We start from the raw sequence: 21,687 nt of genomic DNA on the forward strand, positions 1-21,687 counted from the left end.
TAAGCATCAAGAACACAGTTTAGAAATGTAGCTAAAAATACCTCCAGTAAGAGTAAGAAAGGGGATGCCAGCCACTGATTTAGGGGGATTTATACATACAGATAAGCACACACAGGATAAGGGAATACCTGAAGGTAATAAATCATCAGAAGTTACTGCATTCTTAAAAATGCAAACCTTAGAAATGGGCAGACTTCAGAAACAGGAAAGCATCCATTAAGCTTTTTTTTTTCACAAGTAAGAGCATAGGACCCTAAGAGAAACCCTCTAAATGTTACTTCAATCAGTAAATTCTGAAGTGCAGTAGGAATATTAAACACAATTCTTCTTCTCAGAGTACACAGATGAATATCAGAGCACAGCAAAGCTTCCAGTACTTAAAACAGTCTTCAGTATGCAGACAAAATGGAAACCAGTTACTCAAAGACTACAAAGCCTGGTGTGAAGAGTCCCCTTGGAAATAAGTCTTTTAAAAACTTGGTCATGGTTAAAGGCAGCAAAGACAGCTCAGTATGAGCCCATGATGTGGCACTTACACACTAAACAGCAGTACCTTTCAAGATCCTAACCAGAAAATCTTAACCTTTAAAGGTTTAAGTGACACAGAACAAATACAGTTTGGTGGCTCAATAAATGGCCTGTTTCATGGGCTCCAAAAGAATGCCAAAGAATTCATCTTCTAACTACTAGTTTTCTTCAAATCTGAGAATAAGAAGTGTCTCTGGCAAATCAGATGAGACTCTAATACAACAGCAAAATCTGATTTACACAACAGAAAGGAAAACTAATCAGAATTCAATAACTACAGCTTCCATAAGATAAGGATCATACATTGCTCTGCATTACAACAGGATCTCTGTACTGTAGAATGAGTGTTCAGGGCATTTCAAAGCATGTTGTGGGAGGCAACCTTAGTGGAGGAGTTTGAAAACACTCCAGAAAACTCTGAAATGAAAAGAGAGCATACAAGAAGAAACATTTCTCAAATAAAAAAAAAAAAAAACAAAACTACAACTTCTTCTAAGACAGTATCAGCTGTTCCAGTGGTAGACTGATAGACTGATGAAGCAGTAGAGTAGAAAATGCCATTAAAAAGTGCACACTCAAAATCTAAAAAAATCAAAACTAACTTTACAAACTGAATTCCTGAATCAGCTTTGGTTTATACAGTTTATGACATGTAAAACAGATGACTGCAAAATACAAGCTTTAAGTGTCTGAATCACATACAGACCCATGGCATGTCATTCAGGATCCCAGAAATTACTATAGAAAGCCAGTAATATTTAGGACCATTAATTCTAATTACCTTGGCAAAAATTACTTAAGAGGATTTAAGATCAGAATCTTTTTTCCAAACATTCTTTACTGATTTATGCCCCAACAGTTAAGGACCTTAAGAAAGAAAAAAAAAAATAAACTTTTTCCATTTGAAGATTTTTACTTTCTCACCTACATAATCCTGATATAAATGAAAGAAGCTTTAGAAATTTCTTAAAGATTTAAATCAATATATATTATTTTAATTCACAACTTGCATAATGAAAAAGCATGATAATTATTTATCAATATACTGCATGAAAATCCTAGTTCCTAGGAGTCTTTCAGAGCAGTCCAGCAGGACCTGACACCTACAAAGAAAGACTGCTCCATTTCCTAAACTGAGATGTTCCTGAATGGAACTAACTTCTGGAAATTACTAGCTGCAGAATTTTACACAGAGCTTTCATCAACACAGATTTTTCTTCATTGAAAGTAAGAGTTTTCCTGTAATTGTGAGAACACAACTTTTAGGTATGCTATCCAATGAAAAGGGAACAGATAGACAGAAAACTCCAGAGCTCTCCTATGTAAGGAGGTCAAGCAATCTAATTCTATTAAAAATAAATAATTTAGCATTTACTTGTCTTTTACAGCTGTTTAGGAAAATTGGTGCATAATTTGTTCCTCTTTCTAGGATAGGAACAGAAAATGAAACTGAAGTTGCAACTTGAAAGAAAGATCAAGGCAGAGATCTGCCACTCCTGAGATGACATACAGGACACTGCAGTAAAATGTAAATCTTTTAATTACTTCAGTAAATTACTCAGCTGCATTCCCAGTCCTAATTTTCCTCTTTTACCTTGAGAGGTACTTCATGCAGGGAGATTAAAACTTCCTGTGATTCAGTATAAAAGATCTAGTGCTTTTAAGCCTCTGCAAGCCTTTTATGACAGCTTGCAGAGTACTTGAGGAAGTGCATGACCTGAGTCCTTTAAGACTGAAACATCTTACTAAAAAATTATTCCAGCCTAGCAAAAATCAACAGTGCTTGCTATCCTAAGATTTTCTTCCTGGCTTCATTGACAGGATCTGGAAAGACCAAATGAGATGTTTCACTGCTAATGCAGTCAACCTGACAGTGCATGAAGCATCCTCAAGTGAAGATAATCAAGAGCTATTAAAATACCAGCCCAGCTTTGCTATTTTTAGGCAAAACTGAACAAAAGAGTTAAAATAAGGCTGACTTGCACGTTCGTATCTTTGTATCTCTAATCAGATGAATCTACAGTTGCTTTTTTCCCCTCAGACATGAAGTATTTTTATCTTCAACATAGAATATTTTTGGAAAACTCAGGAGTTAGCCTGGTTTATCAACTGAAGGTTAATTCTCAGCATCTGCTTTTGTCTCCATTTTTTTTCAATGCCATGCTGTTGGGAAGTAATTTCTGAGCATTATGAAAGCTTTGGAGGGAAGAGAAAAAGGAAAAGTCAAGAAAGAAAATAGAATAAAAAGAAGGAGAAGAGAAAATTAAATTAAAGTGGGAACATTACCACATGAGGATAGCATGGCCTGTCAAAGTGACAGCATGACCAAAGACCACTGTTTTGGTAGCAACAAAACAAAGCAACTTTGCTCCAATTTTACCTATTCTTGAGTATTACATGTTTCTTTGTATGGGACATCTTCTTAATGTGTACCCTTCCCCTGTACATGCCAAAGAAATTACATCTGGGTACTACAATGAGAAACCTAGCAGAGAGCTATTCAATTTAAACTATCCCCAAATATTGGGCTGTGGGTATGATACAGTGGACAACTTCAGGCTACCATAATTACTCTTTATTAAAGACATTCCTCTATGCATGCAAATGCATAATCTAATCTCTTTTAACTGAATGGAAAAAGGGGAAAAGGAAAAAAAAAATCACCACAAATCCACACACAAATCTTCTCTGGGAGACATTAATCTGCAGTCAATCACACTGTGTAATCTGTCCCACTCTCTCCACTCACAGCAGAATGGGCCACAAGTGACTGAACCTGCCAGGTTCAGTGCCTGATGCTGCTGTTGGAGCCACTGGATGAACCTTTTCTATTTCCACCTCTTAAATCAGACCTGTGGGTGAGCATGTGGGGCCTGGACTGGATAACCTTGAAAGGCCCCTTCCAACCCAAACTATTCTATGATGTTCCAACAGCCCAGCTCACTTGATCCATGTTGATATGCTCTATGTCTGGGAAGAGGGACTTCACCATGTCCAAGCCTGTGAATTTGAAGGTGAAGGTCATCTATACTCAGCCACAGCACCATGGCAAGTATCTTCTTAAATAAATTAAAACATAACTTACAAAAAATACAGTGTGGATCTCCAAATTCACTAACTTTTTAGCTATTTTCAATAAATTCCACAGTTCTGTTTACCATCTGCACCACACAGAAAAAAATAATCTTAAATGTCACAAATGAAGCACATAGGGGATTATGACATTTAATTTTTTTACAAAGCCAAACCCGGGCCAAGAAATGAGCTAAGTATTAAAAAAAAGAGAGAAAAAAAAAAAGCAGCACTAGAATATCGTAAAAGGCTCCACAATTCCTACAGCATCAAGAAAAACAGAAGGGCTTCCAGAAATATTTGTTTATTATTACAGATTTGGTTATAATCATCTTAGAAAACACAGCAATTGTACGTTGAGTGCTAATAATTAATATCTTAAAAATAACCCAAAAGACATCACTTTAAAAGATATTAACATTTTTAAGACCCCCCAAAATTTTCCAGAATACTAGTGTATAATGTACCTTATGTATACACACATCTCACAAGCCCTGAAAAAGAGCACCACATTGCCATTTATCCAGGTGTTCATCAACCCCCACCACTCTCAGCTATGTTGCTCAAAATTCCCCCATTTTAATAACATAAATCAAGAACTAGGAAAAGGATTTTTCATCATCAGGAAGCCAACACTATGATTATTTATATGAAATAAAACCAGAAGGAACATTTTTGTTCTTAAAACACATTGTGAGTGTTGATTGGCATAAAATAGCTTCCTACCCCCTGTTTCTGCCTTATGCACTTATTTTGTTCTATGTGTATTACAAAACCCCTCCCCTATCCCTCAAAATGTCCCCAGAAATTAAATTGGCAGAAATTTTCACAGGCCTGGCAGAACTCCTGGCTTAAGTGTGCGTGGGCCAAAAAGAAATTAAGAAATGCAATAAGGTTCTTTTTTCTTTTCCTCCTCCTAATTTCTTTCCTTAATTTGCTTTATTTTCTTAGTAAGTGGTCCTACATTTCCCAGTGGCCTATCAACCTACTAGAAGACCAATTAACCAAACATATTTTGACAAATGAACAGTCAGACTCCTGTACTCCCCATGTCTACACTGACAAATTTAACAAACCAGAGAATAATTCCTTTTAGGCCTTAATAACCTCCTCACAATCTCTAATACTTTGTTTGCAAATACACCTTAAAATGTTTTATGTTTGCAAACCTCCTGGAGTCAGGCAGCTGAAGTTCTTGAACACCACTAAAGTGCTCAAATAATTAAATTTCAAATCAGACTTCACATGAAACAATCACTATGCATTTCAATACAACAAACCAGGACTGTGGATCTGTCAGTAGATTTAATCAAATTGTTGCACTTGATTCATGAATATAAATTATTTATATATATATATACACATATACATATACATATATATATATACACACACACATGTACTGTCATTCCTGTCTATGCTAACCACAAGAGAAATTATACCAATTTGGGGCTTTTTTCACTGAGGAACCTTTATTTTAGTTTTTTATTTACTTCAAAGATATAAATTTCTTAGATATGCATGTTTTACTTTCACTTCCTCCATTTAGTGAATGGTAATGAATGTTGTGCATATGAAGCCTGACTTTTAGCCAAATGGGCCTGTGTTCCAGAGACGCAAATATTCATTAGAAATCAAGTACTCCAGAATTAAAAAAATGAACTGTGCTCCATTTCACTCCAGACACAATGTCTACCCTTATCATATCAAATTAAGTAACAGCAGTCCTCACTACAATATTAAATTCTATCAAATGCAAATGGAATTTGTATACAGGTTACTTGCCATCATTTTGTAATAGCTGAGCAAAACCAAAACCCTACATTTACTAAGAGATTTAATAAGGAATCTTTGTTGTATACTGATAACTGTACATGAAGGATGTATTAAAAAATGAAAAATTCCCTCACTCTGTGTGAATATTCCACTTTGGGGATCCATATTCTAAATCTGTATTCTAAATATTCATCTAAACATGAGTTTCAGTACCTTGAGAAAATCTGTGTAGCTGGAAGCAAAAATATGAAGTAAATTATATATTTCACTGAAATTTCCTACTACTGCATTTGGACAATAAATAATAGAAACACAACATACTGCACTATAATAATCACTGTCTGAAATCCTGATTCTATGGTAAGTTACAGTGGTTGTTTTAGGATAGAGTATTTTAAATACTTAGTTTCTAATTAAAAGAGAGAGTACTGTAACAGCAAGTAGGACTTTTAAAACCTAAATTTACAAAAACTTAGAGATGACTAATAAGACCAAGTACACAGGCAAATTTCATCTGATCATAAGCTAGCATTTTACAATGTTAAAAAGGGTTTCTTGAAACAATAATTTTTTCCATCTGCTATCTTACTAATACACAACTGATACAGGCAGATTTTTAATGGTCAGTAAAATCTACCTTTTATTCAGTAATCAATTTCATTTTTCTCTGATATAATAACTGCACAAAATATTTCCCTGAAAAAAATGATTCATCTTTGTAACAAAAGAGCAAGGTAAGTATACAATGGGTATTTTGAAAAGGTCATTAAACTTGTCACAGTTAAGACCTGACATGCCCAACCTTCAAGAATCACACATCAATCTCTGATGTCACCAAAATTTCCTATGTAAACCAACAATCTTCTTTTGGAAATTGTTGCCTGATACCATATGATGCAAACTCAAAATACATCAAATATGTATAGGAAATTTTTAAACATGTCTCCACTATGCAGCTGTCAGTTTCAACACAGCAACTACAAAGACAGATGTATTCTGTGATAATGTAGAACACTAGAAAATTTAAATTTAAGATTACACTACTCTCCTGCTTCATATATTTTAAAGATTCACATATGAAAGGTCAGAGTATGGAAATGAACTGCTTTCAGTTCACTTTGAAGGCTTACTCACGTTGTTCCATAGTCCCCTACTTCTGAAAAAGAGCTGGCATTTCAGTAATCTTATGTATGAAAACCAACAGCATGTGGGACACCACACTTACCCAGGAGTGTGCCAGTGGATTCTATGTGTGTCTTTCTAGAGAATAACTAGAAAAACATCAACCCCAAATGTAAGTCAAGAGAGCACAATAAAAGCAGTCTATGAGAATAATGAAACAACCGGGGAGGTGTCGTTTCACTCAACTAAATAAACTTTAAAGTCTTCCTTTGAACTTCGTCATGTAAGAATACAGGAGTGACAAGAAAGGGGGAAACACTGAAGAGACTGCAAAGTAAGGGACAGAAACAAGACATCCTTCAATAATGTCAAAAACCCTCATACTGGCTATGAAGAGGTAAGAAAGTAAAAATATGTGACAGTGCAGCTCTCAACCACCTAAAAATTTCAATCCTTGGCATATTAAGTGGTTCTTTTTCATTATTTTTTCTGTATTTGGTAAATTTAAGGATAGGTAATATTCACACCATTCAAAGAAAACTGTGCAACAATAATTCATTTTCAATTGCAGGGATTTCCCCCAAAGCTGATAACTCAGTCAATGCACACAAGAAGCCTGTTGCATGCCTTTTCCTATGATTAGATGGCTTTGGAAGAAAAAGCTCTGCTGGATTCTACAGAATTAAAGCATTCTTACCTACAGCACAAGATTAAATTTTGTAAAAATTAACCAAAGAGAAAGAATGTATTGCTATATACATCACCCAATGCATTTTTATCATAACACAGACATCTACATGAACCAATACCAGCTGCATACACAAAAAATATCAACTGTTTTTAAATCTTGGTAAGCATCTGACATTTGTGCTGGTTTCCTGCTGAACTGTAGCTCAAGATAGCTGCCAATTGCAAATTACTTAAATTAGTGCGGAGACAAATTTGGAAATAACATGAGGAATAAAATTTCCTATGTGAAAGCAAAATGTTTACTTGCCAACAGGCAAACTAATCAAAGGAATAAGATCTGATAAACTGCCATATCTGTATGAACCATATATGCTTAAAACACAAGATACTATTAAAGAACGACTAGAACATTTTCAGGTGAATATTAAGTGGCCAAACTGTTTCAATTCACTCTTCTTGAACAAGTACAAATTCTAACTATAAATGCCCCCTAAGTATTTGTTCTACATAAATTTAATTCACTTTATATCTTTACTAGCTTCAGAAAAAGACTACATAATTTTGTTTTAAATTAACAATAGAGAAGCTTTTTAACTTCTGGATTTTATTCCTGTAACTAGGTTGTTAGTTTTGAAGATAATCAAAAGCATATTTGCTTTACATACACCTAACTCCACAGAAAGAAGGAAAAATGGCTGAATTTAAATGTATTCAGAAATCTGGTGAGTTTTGGTTTCATAGCTGCTTTTTTTCCCTTTAAGAATTAATTTTCTTACAAAATAAAAACCTTTTCTTCCCCTAAAGAAAAAATCCACAATGTTTACACAAAAATTTCAAGAAATTAGGACTAATTCCCAGTGTGATCTAGCACAAAATGATTCACTGTGTGTGATAAAATGCAATCTATATACAGGTACATAATGAAATTATCCAGGTGACACACTGGCAAATTAAGATATTTGGAAACCAAGATTTCTATATTATTAATAAAGATTAACTAATTTCTATTATCACACTGCCTTCACTTGGTACTTACTTCAGAACTAAAGTACCAGATCTAATCTGCATGCTCCTTCCAAGCTGTTAGGAAAATGAATGGAAGTCGGGGCTTTCTAAACAGGCAAACAAAACCAAACCCCCAAAATATAAATGAAAAACAATTCCCTTCACTGCATCTTACATAAAATCTTCTCATATTATGATTCCAGCATTAGAATCATTAGTGTTTTCACGTGATCATTCAAAAAAAAAACCCCAGCCAACCAACCAACCAAAAAAGTGCAATGCCCCACATGTCGAAAAATTCTGTTATTCAAAACAAAAAAGTTTCCCCCAAATGAAAAAGAAACAACCTAAAAATCAACAATACTTCCCTTTTCCCCCCAAATAAAACTCTCTATCCCTCCCCCAGCTTTTGAAGTACATCTTCATACCTTATGTTCAAACTAAACTCCTATCTTTTTCATTCATAGAGGCAAATCCCCACATGCTGTTTTCATACCTGCATAAGGGTTCCCAACATGACAATGAAACAGATTATTTATTTCAAAGGTAATATTAAAGTCATAGCAATGGCCATGGATGACATTAAGGAAATATCAATAAGTAATTTCCTGATGCTGCTTTTCTTCCTCAAAGGTTTTGTATGAATTTCTCAAATAAATAGAACTATGGTGTGCTAAGAAAAGATATAATTAATGTCTTGAGAAATATAATTAATGTCTTGAGCTGTTTGTTCTGCCCTAATGTATCAAGATAACATTTTCTTTCAAATATCCTTTAGAGAAGTCTCATTAAGAGCATAATCTCACCTTCAATTCTACTGAAAGTGCACAGACTAAAAATAAAAAACACACGAAGTGTCATTATATGTGGGGGTTTTAACACTTCCATAAAATACATGGATATACAAAGTGCCTCATACAGTCATCAGTTTCATAATATAAAAGTATGCTTGGAGTAACACTCAGCAAAACGAAATCATACATGGCACAGGTATTTTTCATGCTCCTGCTTACAAGCCTTCTAGTTTTGGCATCACATGTCAAGTTTCCATGTAGTTTTAAGAGGGAATTTGCAAAAAAGAAGCCAATTCATCTTTCCTACAGGTTTCATATACACCCATATGCGTACTTAAAAACTGCATCATGAAACTAAAGAACCCAAACTTGGTTCTGTAAGTCTAATTGTCAAGGGCCAACAAAAAAATGAGCAATAATTTTTTGAACTGTACCTACTCAACTGCGAGGACAACCTGTTTCAAGAGCTAAAATCTAAAGATTAACAATCACATGTAGGTAAAAAACTAACAGGTATGTTAACTTTCCAGATGTATCCATTCAAATAAGTTTTGTAAACATTTACCTGTATCCAAGCGCTTTACAGGGGACTCATCATCAACCTCAGAATCTCCACATGCACTCCTTGATCTTTTCCTTGGGTGCAGAAGTGTCTCCAACCTTGGAAGGACTACAGACAAAAAGGTTTTGGTCCCTAGCTGTGGAGAAGTTGGCTGGGTTTCAGTGTTCTTTGCAGACTTTTGGGGGCTTACACTTTTCGATTTGCAGAAGAGAATGGATGTACGTCTGTTTACATCAGTTGATGACTCAGCTACAGCAGAAACAGTCGACTCATTGAGATTACTGTCAAGTAAGTGTTCTGGAGTGTGTCCATTTATTTCTTTCTGAATGGAAGTGCTATATAATTCATTATCAAATTTTACTCTTTTGTAAAGCTTACTCTGCTCTGGATTGAGTTCTACTGGTTTGAGGGTTGGTGGTTCTGAATTAGTCTCCAAGTTTGAAGGAAGAGGTAAAGCATCTGATGGTTCAAGTTTAGGGGGAGATTTATCTCCTGAAAAAATTATAAATAGAGTGTGATTTTTGAAAACCTGTAGTTATAAAGTCTATTATAAAACTCACTATAAATGTGCAGCCCACCAAATAAATTGTTGTCTGGAAACAAAGCATAACATTTTAAAACCAAAACTTGTCTAGCAACAATCTGTCCTAGTTAGTAGTTCCTACTTTTATACTGGGAATGCAACAGGGGTAGAAAAGAAGACATCTATAGTTGGTGTTAACAATTTATACCTGGATAAGTACTTGCTTCTTCTCATGCAGTTATGTTAGTTTCATTAACTAAGAACTACTAAAATTTTTTCATTAGGAAGTTGGGGTGGTGGATGATTGTCTGTTAAATGCAATTATACTGCCATTCGAGTAAAATTTCCTGTAAGATACGTTTTTATCTATTTCACTTTATCAATATTCAGTTTACCTGCCTATGAAAAATTTTATTAGCTAATCAATTAAAAAAAGAGGCACTTGTAACCTGTTCTACTTGAGTGAACTAAAACGTGTTACAAAATCTATACAAGGGCATGATCTGTAAAACCTTTTTACAATTGTGACCATCCGTTTAATCTAGGAAAAAGTAATAAAATGGACAAGAAAAACCCAACATCCCCAAAATCATGCAGCTTGATTAGCCTCTACTCAAAAAATAACACACTTGATAATGCAGATTTGATATGAGAAATCAGAAAAACCACCCTCCAACATTTTTCTCCCCTTCTCCCCCACACTTTAATATTTTTTAGTATGATCATGTCCCACTCAATTCCACTAAATCCATGCTAGGAAAAGACAATTGAGATATGACAGTGAGGTATAAAAGTTTTAGTTTTTCATCACAAGTAATGGGAAAGAAAATAAACATTCCACTATTGCAGCATTCCCTAATACAACTAGGATGTCCTAACCCATAATTATCAACTCAAAAAGATGTTAAAATCTTTCCAGTCTCCAAAAGACTCTTTCAAAATACAAGAAAGGAAATACTTATTCTAGAGTAACTGCATAACACTAATGTACTATTTATGCTAAATAAATATTTTGTTTTATATTTTATTTCATGTGATTTATTTTATCACATAAAATATTTAATATTAGTCAAATTTTCTATGCCACCTGGAAAAAAATGTAAAACCCCAAAGCATTTAAGTTCTCTATTTGCAGTTTATTTTGTTTGGTTTTGGCCCAGAAATATTTACTTGGAAATCAATGATTTCTAAATGCAAAAAAAAAATTTTATCCTGTTGTTTAAGGCTTAATGAAACAATAGCAGAGTCCATATTAAAAATACCTGATTTTAAAATACAGTGTGACTGTGCTTACATCATTTGCAGGCACACAGGTATTAGAATTGGTAACTAATATTTCAGGAAGACTGTAGAATGAAATATACAGTCAGATAAGCACGTTTAGACTAACAGCCATTAAAAAATCCTGTGCTTTAAAATCTCCATGGTGATTTCCTTTGTGAACAAATTCTGATTTTCTTACAACTAATCAGAAAATATTTGCAGAAAGATTAAAGAACATAAAACCACTTATTTATTAATTAAGAGAATTATTTAGAAATAAAACCTAAATTTCATGGGGTTATTTTGGTACTATATTTTTCACATGATCAAAGACTGGAAACAGAACTGCAAGAGGGTAATTCAGAATTCTATCAAAGTCAGCTCCTGTAGAGATCCTGGGCACAGGATTTTTCTTTTTATTTTGGGGCAATTTGTTTCTTTACTCCTGTATGTACTTTCCTTTTAAAAACTGAAATTTGAACTAATTATTATTACTCTCCACTAGATCAGAACCATAACAACCATACCAATCACACCTGGATCATGTCTTTCATCATGTTTTATTTTAAAAGCCTACCCTAAATATAAGAAAACCACTACTGTTCACTTTGAACTACTTTTTTCACAAAAAACTGCTGAAGTGAAAGGCTGTGGCATCAAAATGTTAAGCTACAAATAAAAAAAAGGTTGTGGATTCATTAGATGCCAAACCCCACATTCCTAAGAAACTGTATTCAATACCATCATCACTTAAAGATCAAAAAAATACTCAAATTTAAAAAACCCAAGCCATTAAACATTTTGAGAACACTTAAAAACCTCAAACAGGAAAATGTGCTGATTCATGTACACTTTTTCTACCAATGCTCAAATCTCCAGCAAGTTCTGTTTGGAACTAAACACTAAGTTGCTGTTTGAATGGCAGTTAAGGACAATCATTTAATTGACTTCACCTTTCAAAAATTTTGATAGCATCAAGCCACAACAAATAGAGATTATTTGATTTATTACCATGCTTCCACTTTCCCTTGAGCTCTTTCCTCCTCCTATTCAAGGCACTTATTCAAAAATGAAACACATCTCAACTTTCCTAAATAAAAAGTTTAGTTCCTTAGAGCTAATCATGAAACAAAGTCAACAGAATTCTTATTTGAGTGACAGATTTTCTTTCCATCATTTTAAAATGAGCAATAAAAACCTCAGAAACTTGATTTAGAAGCTAGAAATGCAAATATTAAATTTAATTAAAATATTAGGTTAGTCCTTCCAGCACAGTGCTCTCACTGAATTCAATGGCAATTAGCCAAAAGTAGACACAGTTCTGAGACAACTGCTTTGAGGAGGAAGAGAAGCAAAAGGGGAAGAGCTAGGCAGATGTGGCTGACTTGATTCTACAACGTGAAATTTGTTAAGTCTTATCAATAGTTAGCTTTATTTAAAATAGATAAATAAATAAACAAATAACCCCAAAGCCTACCCACCCTCCTCCCTAGAGTCTGGAGTAGTGAATAACGAAGGCTGCAAAAACAGTACAACAGCCAGAGTCTTCATTACCACTGACCTAGGCTCACATGATCCCTAATACATATTTTGACATTTAAGTGTATTTCCAAAAGTAAAAAGATATTTTCCACTCAGGCATTTCCAAGTGCTTTTCATCTGATATTGTTTGCACTTTCATTTTTTAACACCCAAGTTTTTAAAGCCTTGCTACCATGAAAAGTAATGGAAGGAGGTTTTCTTCAGAAGATCATCCTACTCTTAAAATATTTGTTGTGATTAGGCAGCTATTTTCGTATTTTCAAACTATTATTTTTATTTTAAAATCAGTATTTTAAATTTAATATTAGTTAATCAAATTCTTTAATTCACACTATTACTCACATCACAGCACCTGACTGAAGCAGATCAGTACTCATTTAAACCTGGTTTACAATCTTACCTTCTTCTTCTCCATCTTGTTCTAATGCTGCACTTTCTTCCTCGAAACTTCCAATACCTGACTCTATTTGAGGAGCTTGGTTGTGTTGCTGACTGAGTTTGTTGCGAATAATGCTGATTTCTTTCTTTAACAGCTTTGCTCTTTTGCTCCTTGACCCACTGGATTTCATTGCACAGGTGAGATCAAGTTTTTCTAGCAGCTCTCTCAGCTGTTCTTCCAAGGACATATGTGCTCTGTTTGCAGGATTCAGTAACCTATCCACTGAAGTCAAAACACGTACAATTGAAAACGAGTTAGCCTTTCCCAGAACATCCTCTGAACAGTAATACAACAAAAGGAAAAAACTGAATTTGCATGCCAAAATAAAAAATACTGTCAAAAAGCTATTTAGATCATAGTCAGAAATACTGAAATTAATTCCTACTATACAGTTACTATTTTTCTTAATCAGCATTTTGATCAAAAACTAAGCAGTAGAGCAAAGAAATAAAAGGTCAGAAGAAGACATAATAACCCTTCCCACTTTAACAGATTAATTGCTTCTTGTTAAAGAAAAGGACAAAGTTATGGTTATAAAAGAAATGTGTTAATTATTCTCCACTGCCAAACCTTAGAAAATTCATGTGTACGTCAAAAAAAACCTATTTAATTCTTAGTATTACAAATGTGCTCAATTTATCAAGTAGGTTACTCAGGAATGTGCTGAAGTTTATGAACACTGGTATTCATTTTCCATGCCTTACAAGTATGTATGATCATGTGAAAGAAAGCACTCAACTTAAAAACCTTTTCCATGTAAATTGTTGAATTAGGCTCTGACACTGCCAAAATCAGAATCCAGATAGCACTGATATCTTATGACAGATCTGGTAGAATAGAAACACCAGACTCTTTCAAGCAATGCTTTTAATGGGGGGGGTGGAGAATCTAGTTAGCAAATTGGACAGCAACAATCCTAAACATCTGTATGGAACATACACACTATGCAATGAAGAATGCAACTTTCCAAAATAATTGAAACACATCTTACCATCTTCCCAAGAGAAAGGCTGGGGTGACTCAAGTTTAGGCCGTTCTGGTAAGTGCATTCCAGTTTCATTGTTGTAGCCAATTCCCTCAGCATCTCGCCTGGCTTGCCTGAGAACCACACCTCCTTGATCTCTTAACCGCACTGCAGCTCTATAAAATATTGTATCCTTTGCATTGTATTTCATACAGTTATCTATGATCAGATTGAAGTCCTCTTCAAACTCGGTGAGGTTTTTATAGCCTTGAGCTTCTAACCGTTTCCGCATGGTGGAGAAATCCATAGGATGTTTAATATGATCCAAATAGTCTGGAACCTTTGGATAAATATTTAAAACACAAATAGGTAAAACCGTCTTATTACAGAGAAAGTAACATTAGATGGTAATTGATCCACTTTTTAAATGTATCTTGTAACATCTCAATGCAAGAAATTGAAGATGTAACTTAGAATTGCACACCTAGATATTGCAAACATTTGCATGCCAACAGAAGTTTAGATATTATTACATTCTGCATCTTGGGTAACAAGTCTGAGCTCTACTAAGCGATGCTGAAACATTTTCTTGGGAATTCTGTGGTTTTATATACTCCTACTTTCAGGCAACTAGTGATAGGACAAGGGAAAATGGCCTCAAGTGGCGCCAGGAACAGTTCAGGCTGGGTATTAGGAAAGATTTCTACACTGAAAAGGTGGTTAAGAATTGAACAGGCTCCTCAGGGAAGTGGTGCAGTGGCCATCCACGGCAGTGTGGCATTTTGTCATATGGTTCAGTCGGCATACTGGTACTAGGTCAAAGACTGGACTCAATGATCTTGGCAGTCTCTTTCAACCTTAATGATTCTAAATATAATAAACAGATGAGCATGCAGTATATCCACAAATGCACACATGTATACTCTAAGTCTGTCTAGTTTCACCTTCAAGTAAGAACACAGTATCTGCATTGCAATTTTTGATATCCTTCGAATTAGCCTTACCAAAATCATCTCACTGAAAAGTATCAGTAGGCACCCAACATTCTATACAAGAATGGGATATTTCCATACAAGTATTTCCCAGAAATTATTTTGCTATATGAGCATAAAAAGGCTTTCATAGCAGTAGACCATAACTCATAATGTTAATTATCAGAATAAAGATTAAAAGCTAACACTGCTTCTACCTTTGCATGTAATGACTTGTTTCCTGTACCTAAGTGCCACCAAGCCACATGTAAACACCAGGAAACACAGCTGCAAACATACCTCTTTAAGGTTCACTGGCTGAGCAAATATACGAGCAGAATCCTTTTCCTGCAGCTGGTCCAGAACCGATCGCAGCAGTACAGTGAATGGAATGAGCTGAAGCTCCATAGTGACCTGCTCCAGCTTGACCTAAAGAAGTAACAGTTATCCAACTGAGCATTTTCCCTTAACATACTGGATTTCAGTTGTTTAGCAGTAATAGTGTAGTATTTTAGATAAGATATAAAATACAAATACATTTAAGTAAATGAGTTCAGTACTACTTTTAATATCATCAGCTGGCATTTATCTGACATAGGTTTTTAGGTAATGATTTTGTAAGGAAAAAAAAAAATCATTCTCATTCCTTCAACTCCAGCTTCCCAGAACTCAAATTTGTATTTTATATGTAAGAATTTTGTTCCACTTTTAAATGTATTTTTTTAAAAGATGCCACATAATAACAGCTTCACAATTCACCACCAATGTGAAAATAGTAAGAATTTAAAGGTAATGTTTCAAATTAAATTTCAGTTGTACTGCTATGTTCAAAGTTTAAAAAGAGAATCTGATTTACAGGCTACATAAAACCAAAATAAAAAGTAATTGGAAAGACAATGTTCTACATAAATTCCAAGAAAATTATTTCAAAAAACAGAATCAACATCTTCAAATACTTCAATATACTTCTGAATTTTTTTATTTTTGACACTATTTCAATTCCTCTTAATTTTAAGAGTTGATAACTCTTAAAACAGCTTAATTTTTAAGCTGTTTTAAGAGTTATCAACAATGAAACAGTCTTGCTATAGCTAAAGTAAATTCTTAATGACAGATTAAAGGTGTATGCACATATATATAATATATACATGTAAATAAAGTATAAGCAAAGATGCATGTGCAAAGTACATGCATAAAAATACATATGTAAAGCAAATGATACGTGAATACACAAGAATGATGCAAAGAATTCCAGAAAGCACTCCAGAAGGACAAATTATAGTAGCTTGCAATGAATGCTCAGTTTGCAAAAGTAAAAATGAAATTGTGTTTTCACAAACAGGGGCCATTAAAAACTCCTAAGTGCAAACATTTTGCGTTCACAGTTTCCATGTAAGCTTTTATCTTTCTGCATTATCACTTCCTCAAATCTCTCCTCCTGGAAATGTTAACTGTAGAATGCTGTAGGACTTCAGATGCAGCTTTTATTTTTGTTTTTTTTTGTGACAGAAGGATAAAAGTGCTGCTAAGTATATGGACATGTATTGAGAAAACCTGAATAGATCAAATCTTCTACAGTTCTTCAGAAACCAATCATTTTTCCAAGTCTAAGAGAATGTCTTCTTAAATACTTTCTCTATATCAATGCACACAGCAAGGGCAACAAACAGAAGGAACTGGAGGTCACAGTGCTGGTAGAGAGCTACACTCTTAATTTTCCTTCACTGAAATTTGGTGGGATGAATCCCATGACTCAAGTGTGACTATGGATGGTCAGAAGTCGGTCAGAAGGCCAAGAGCATACCGAGGGGCACTGGGGTTGCCTTCTACACTACTCTGAGGAGTTGTCTCAAGGAAAGCCACGAGCAGGTTGAAAGCTTAAGCACCAAGGTGAGAGAAGGAACCCTGTGGCTGGTATTTATTTCAGGTCTAGGGGAGCCTACTGACAAAGCCTTCTTGCTCCAGCTACAGACAGGCACTGCTTTTGCAGGCTCCTGTGCTGCTGAGGACTCAACCCCTCTGACATCTGGAAAAATAGCACAACAAGCTGTAGGAGACTGCAGGAGCGCATTATGAATAACTTCACAAGGCAAAGCTTCCATGTGGGGCACACAAGGAGATGATTCAGGACAGGCAGCACAGCCTTACAAAGGCTAAGTCCTGCCTAACTAACCCAGTGGTCTAACCAACCTAGTGGCTTTCTATGATGGATTAACTCTTTTAAGTAGACAATGGAAGATGTTGTCTATCTGGACTTCTGTAAGGCCTTTGACATGGTCCTCAACAACATCCTTCTCTCTAAATTGAAGAGAGATGGAGTCAATGGGTGGACTGCTCCACAGGTGAGGAATTGGCTGGATGGCTGCATTCAGAGAGCAGTGATCAATGGCTTGGACTCTGGATGGAGATCAGTAATGAGTGGTGTCCTTCAGGGGTCTGTACTAAGACCAGCAGCAGTTAGTATTTTCAACAATGACATGAGACCAAAGGATCAAGTGCACCCTCAACAAATCTGCAGATGACACCAAGATGAATAGTGCAGTTGACACACCTGAAGGACAGGATCCCATCCAGACACAAACTCAAGAAGTGGGCCCCAAGGGAATCTTGCAGGGTTCAACAAGGTCGAATTCCAGCTGTGGCAACCCCAGGTATCAGTACCAGCTGAGGGATGAATAGCTCCAGCCCTGCCAAGAACCTGAGAGTACTGGTGGATGAAAACCTCAATATGAGCAAGAAGAGTACACTTGCAGCCCAGAAAGCCAGCTGCATCCAGGGCTGGATCAAAAGAAGGGTGGCCAGCAGGTCAAGGAAGGTGATTCTGTCCCTCCACTCTGCTCTCGTTTGGCCCCAGCTGGACTGCTGCATCCAGCTCTGCAGCCCCCATCATAAGGCATAAAGCTGTTGGAGTGAGTCCAGAGGAGGGCCACACACATGATCAGAATGGAGCTCTCTTCTGAAGAAAGACTGAGGGAATTGGGGTTGCTCACACTGGAAAAGAGAGGGCCCAAGTGAGATTTTACTGCAGCCTCCCAGTACATAAAGGAGGTCTATAAGTAAGGTGGGGACAAACTGATTAGGAGGGCCTGTAGTGACAGGACAAGGGGTAATAGTTTTAAACTAAAAGAGGGTAGATTCAGACTACATTTAAGGAAGAATTTTTTTATAATGAGGGTGAAGCACTGGAACAACAGGTTGCCCACAGCGGTGGTAGATGCCTTATTCCTGGAGAAAGAATAGGTTAGATTGGACAGGGCTTTGAACAACCTGATCTAGTTGAAGATGTCCCTGTTTATTTAAAAAGGGTTGGACTACACAATCCTTAATCCTTCCTTTCAACCCAAGCCATTCTATGAAAATTTTATATATTTGAAATAGTTTGAGTGCACATGCATGTACATGTTACTTGACTCTATGTAAGGATTAAAATACAGCTGTCCTCCTATTGAAAAAATTGTGAGAATACTTAAATTATCTTTCCTTCAGAAAAGCTTCACCAAAATAAAGGTGCTGTATTTACCTGTTCTCTTTTTAATTTCTCACGCTTACGTATCAGTTCTATCAATAAACGTGCTCTTTCAAGATCATGGCGTAGCCTTTGCCAGTACTTCAATTTTTCTTTTAAGGCTTGCATTTCTTCATCATCTTCTCTCTAAGAAAAGAATCAAAACATTTTCATGAAAAGAAAAATGCATATCTCTTTCTATAAGATAGTTCTATACAACTACAGAACATATGCACATGAAAGGAGAATCTGCTGTGAGCAAGTTATGGCACTTGCTCATAAGCTTCAGGAGCTTCATGCTGCAATAACAGAAAACCTGTGGTCAGGGTATCTTTCAGAGTTCCTCGAGGGTCTAATTGAAAATAAAATCTGAACTAGAAAGCATTCCTATGGCAATGGCTATTGACATCAGAAGAAGCAACACAGCCAACAGCAACCAAGAAATACAACGTGCTGCAAAATATAATACAGGATTTTCACATCAAAATCCAAACCGGGTGAACACCAGTTTCTTCAGAAGCTCCAGCCTGGCAGAAACAAATTACTCATGTGGTCAACACAGTCCACCTCCCTTACACCCAGCAGAACTAGGACACACTTGTAACAAAACAAAATAATTATGGCTTGCAAGGACAGGAAATGAAAAGCTGTTTATTAGATAATATGGTAACTTCAAATGGTATTGCAGGTGAATAATGCAGCAATACACCCTTTTGGAAAATCGATGAAAGAATTTAATCTACACATTTTTCAGAGTAAGTAATGTCTAAACACTTGTAGTATTTAGATTGATTAGTACATACAAAACCCAGAGTGCTTGTTTGCTTTTACTATTTTTCATAAGGAAAAGGAAGGATACTAGAATACTACTTCCAGGATTCCAATGGTATTGGTAATTCATAAAAAATGAGGTCATAAAGAAACTGAATTCCTAATATTAGTACCAACTACACAAAAGAAACATCTGCTTTGGAAAATTATTACATTTGAAAAACTAGTATTTTATAAAAGAATATCTGAGAGATATACAAAACTTTGCATGCTTGCCCGTGACTAGCATAATGCAATATATACTTGTTAAGTCATCTAGGAGGGCATTCTAAAACTTAAAACAAAACCAGTAAATTCCATCAGCTTTTATATATAGAAGACAGAGGAATACAGGAAAGTGGCTAAGGAGATGAACATCAAACAACTGTGGGATCTCAGTCTCTCAGAACTGGGGGGGCTCGGGAGTCCTGGAATGCTGCCAGAGATGTCTGGTGGCTGGACTTTGATCCCACATGGGAGATGACATCAGTATGAGGACGGGAGGATTTCACTGGGGTGAATGGTGAAGGGACAAGTTAATTGGAGTGTGAGATACAGGGTTTAAGATTTCTGTACAGGGGGGTCTAGAGAAGTAAGATGGAGGAATTGGGGCGTGCCCTTCTCCTTCTTCTTCTTCCTCTAGACCTCCATCTTCTGTGGTGATGTTGGCACTCCGGGATTGGACCTTACTAGGGGAACACTGGTTAATAAGGGTAGAGGGTATTGGAGAAAAATGATAAATATGGTATACGTAACTCCGGGTATAAAGATAGGTGACCGCCCCAGGGGCTTTCAGTGTGTGCCCATGGCTGACTGCTGAGCAGAACTCTGTCAGGCCAAGAGAAAATCTTTTAGATAAGCAATTAATAAACACCGAGACCGAGAACAAATCTGAAGCTTCCTCTCGTCCTTTTGAACCCGGGGGCCCAAGGCCATCTTTGGGCTTTTCCCCAGACCATCTGAACAGCCCAGAAATCCCACAATTGGCGTCCGCTGTGCGGGCTATCTCCCACCAAACCTTTCGGGGGGGGGAAAGCCCTGAAGAGCTGAAGAGCCAAGAGAACAGCACTGATAACTCCAGAGGAGGGAAGCCTGAAGAAAGAAAGAAGAAAAAGAAAAAACCGGCCGGGAGAAGCTGCAAAAATCAGCAGTCACTGAGAAATCCCATCTCTCAGCTTCTGCTGAAGACAGCTCGTAGCAGAGCGGCCTGGACTGGGACCAGAAAGGCGCCTCTGATCCATCCCTCGTAATCTGCTGGACGGAGAACAAGGGCCTCCAGACCACGCTGACGACGGATTCGGTAAGAAGGCCAAAATAAAAATAATGGGGGCAACACTCTCCCAAGAACAACGGGAAATCTTATCCACCTTACAAAGTGTAGCAGAATTATATACAGAAGGGATCCCAAAGAAAGAATTAAAACAGCTGTTATTATGGGCAAGGCTCAATTACCCACTTGCAGAAACATATCTTTTGTTCGAAGTCGGGTTTTGGCAAGAGATTAATAGGCATTTATATATTTTAGCAACAAAAAAAGATGAGACAGCGTTAAAGCTACTCTCGCCGGCAAGAATCATGTTACAAGGTATTTTAGTGCAGTCCAAAAGGCTGGAAAAGCAGCGAGAAGCTGCGGCACCCTCAGAGGAGGGGGCGGAGCGGCAGAGCTCCGGGAAAAAAATTGCTCTGGCTTTGAAAGGCCAGGGGGAAAGGGCTCTCGAAAAAAGAGAGCAGGAAAAAATATTAAAACCCCCGATCAAAAAATGCAACAAACCCCAAGGGCGTCCTGAAACTCCAGAGAGTGTGGAGGAGTCAGGAGCAGAAGGGGGGGAGCAGGAAGATAAAGGATCGGGGGGGAGGCCTGCTCGCGGCGAAAGCGGCGACGCGGCGGCGGCGGCGGGCGCGAGCAGCGCCGGTGAGGATGAGGACACGCCCGCGGAGGGCGAAACTCGCAAAAACCGGGGGATAGACTCACATACCAGCGCGGGGGCGGCGAGCGCGCAAGGCGGGCTGAGGGAAAACGCGCAGCCCCGGAGGGCCGCCGCGGCGGGACGCAGGAGGCGCGCGGGTGTGACGTCAGAGCCGGTGCGACGGTCAGCTCGAATCGCGGGTAGAGCCGGGGTG

The 21,687-nt window shown here is 36.8% G+C and overlaps 1 protein-coding gene across 4 annotated transcripts in view; it reads right to left on the bottom strand.

Annotated features, from left to right (window-relative positions):
• Nucleotides 1-21,687, bottom strand: part of BRD1 (bromodomain containing 1) — a 61,427-nt gene that overhangs the window by 15,872 nt on the left and 23,868 nt on the right. For 2 of the 4 annotated variants that reach the window (XM_054272138.1, XM_054272166.1), the window contains exons 4-8: nt 18,772-18,903; nt 15,552-15,680; nt 14,308-14,620; nt 13,278-13,538; nt 9,553-10,041 (exon numbers count right to left, since the gene is read on the bottom strand). In XM_054272138.1, coding sequence (XP_054128113.1) covers nt 9,553-10,041; nt 13,278-13,538; nt 14,308-14,620; nt 15,552-15,680; nt 18,772-18,903 — 1,324 coding nt within the window. The remainder of the gene's footprint in view (nt 1-9,552; nt 10,042-13,277; nt 13,539-14,307; nt 14,621-15,551; nt 15,681-18,771; nt 18,904-21,687) is intronic. The other 2 variants (XM_054272147.1, XM_054272155.1) reach the window with 2 other exon arrangements.

This window comes from Melozone crissalis, unplaced genomic scaffold, assembly GCF_028551555.1.
Source record: "Melozone crissalis strain CALT ecotype California unplaced genomic scaffold, PUWL_Pcris_2 ptg000004l_1, whole genome shotgun sequence".
NCBI lineage: Eukaryota > Metazoa > Chordata > Aves > Passeriformes > Passerellidae > Melozone > Melozone crissalis.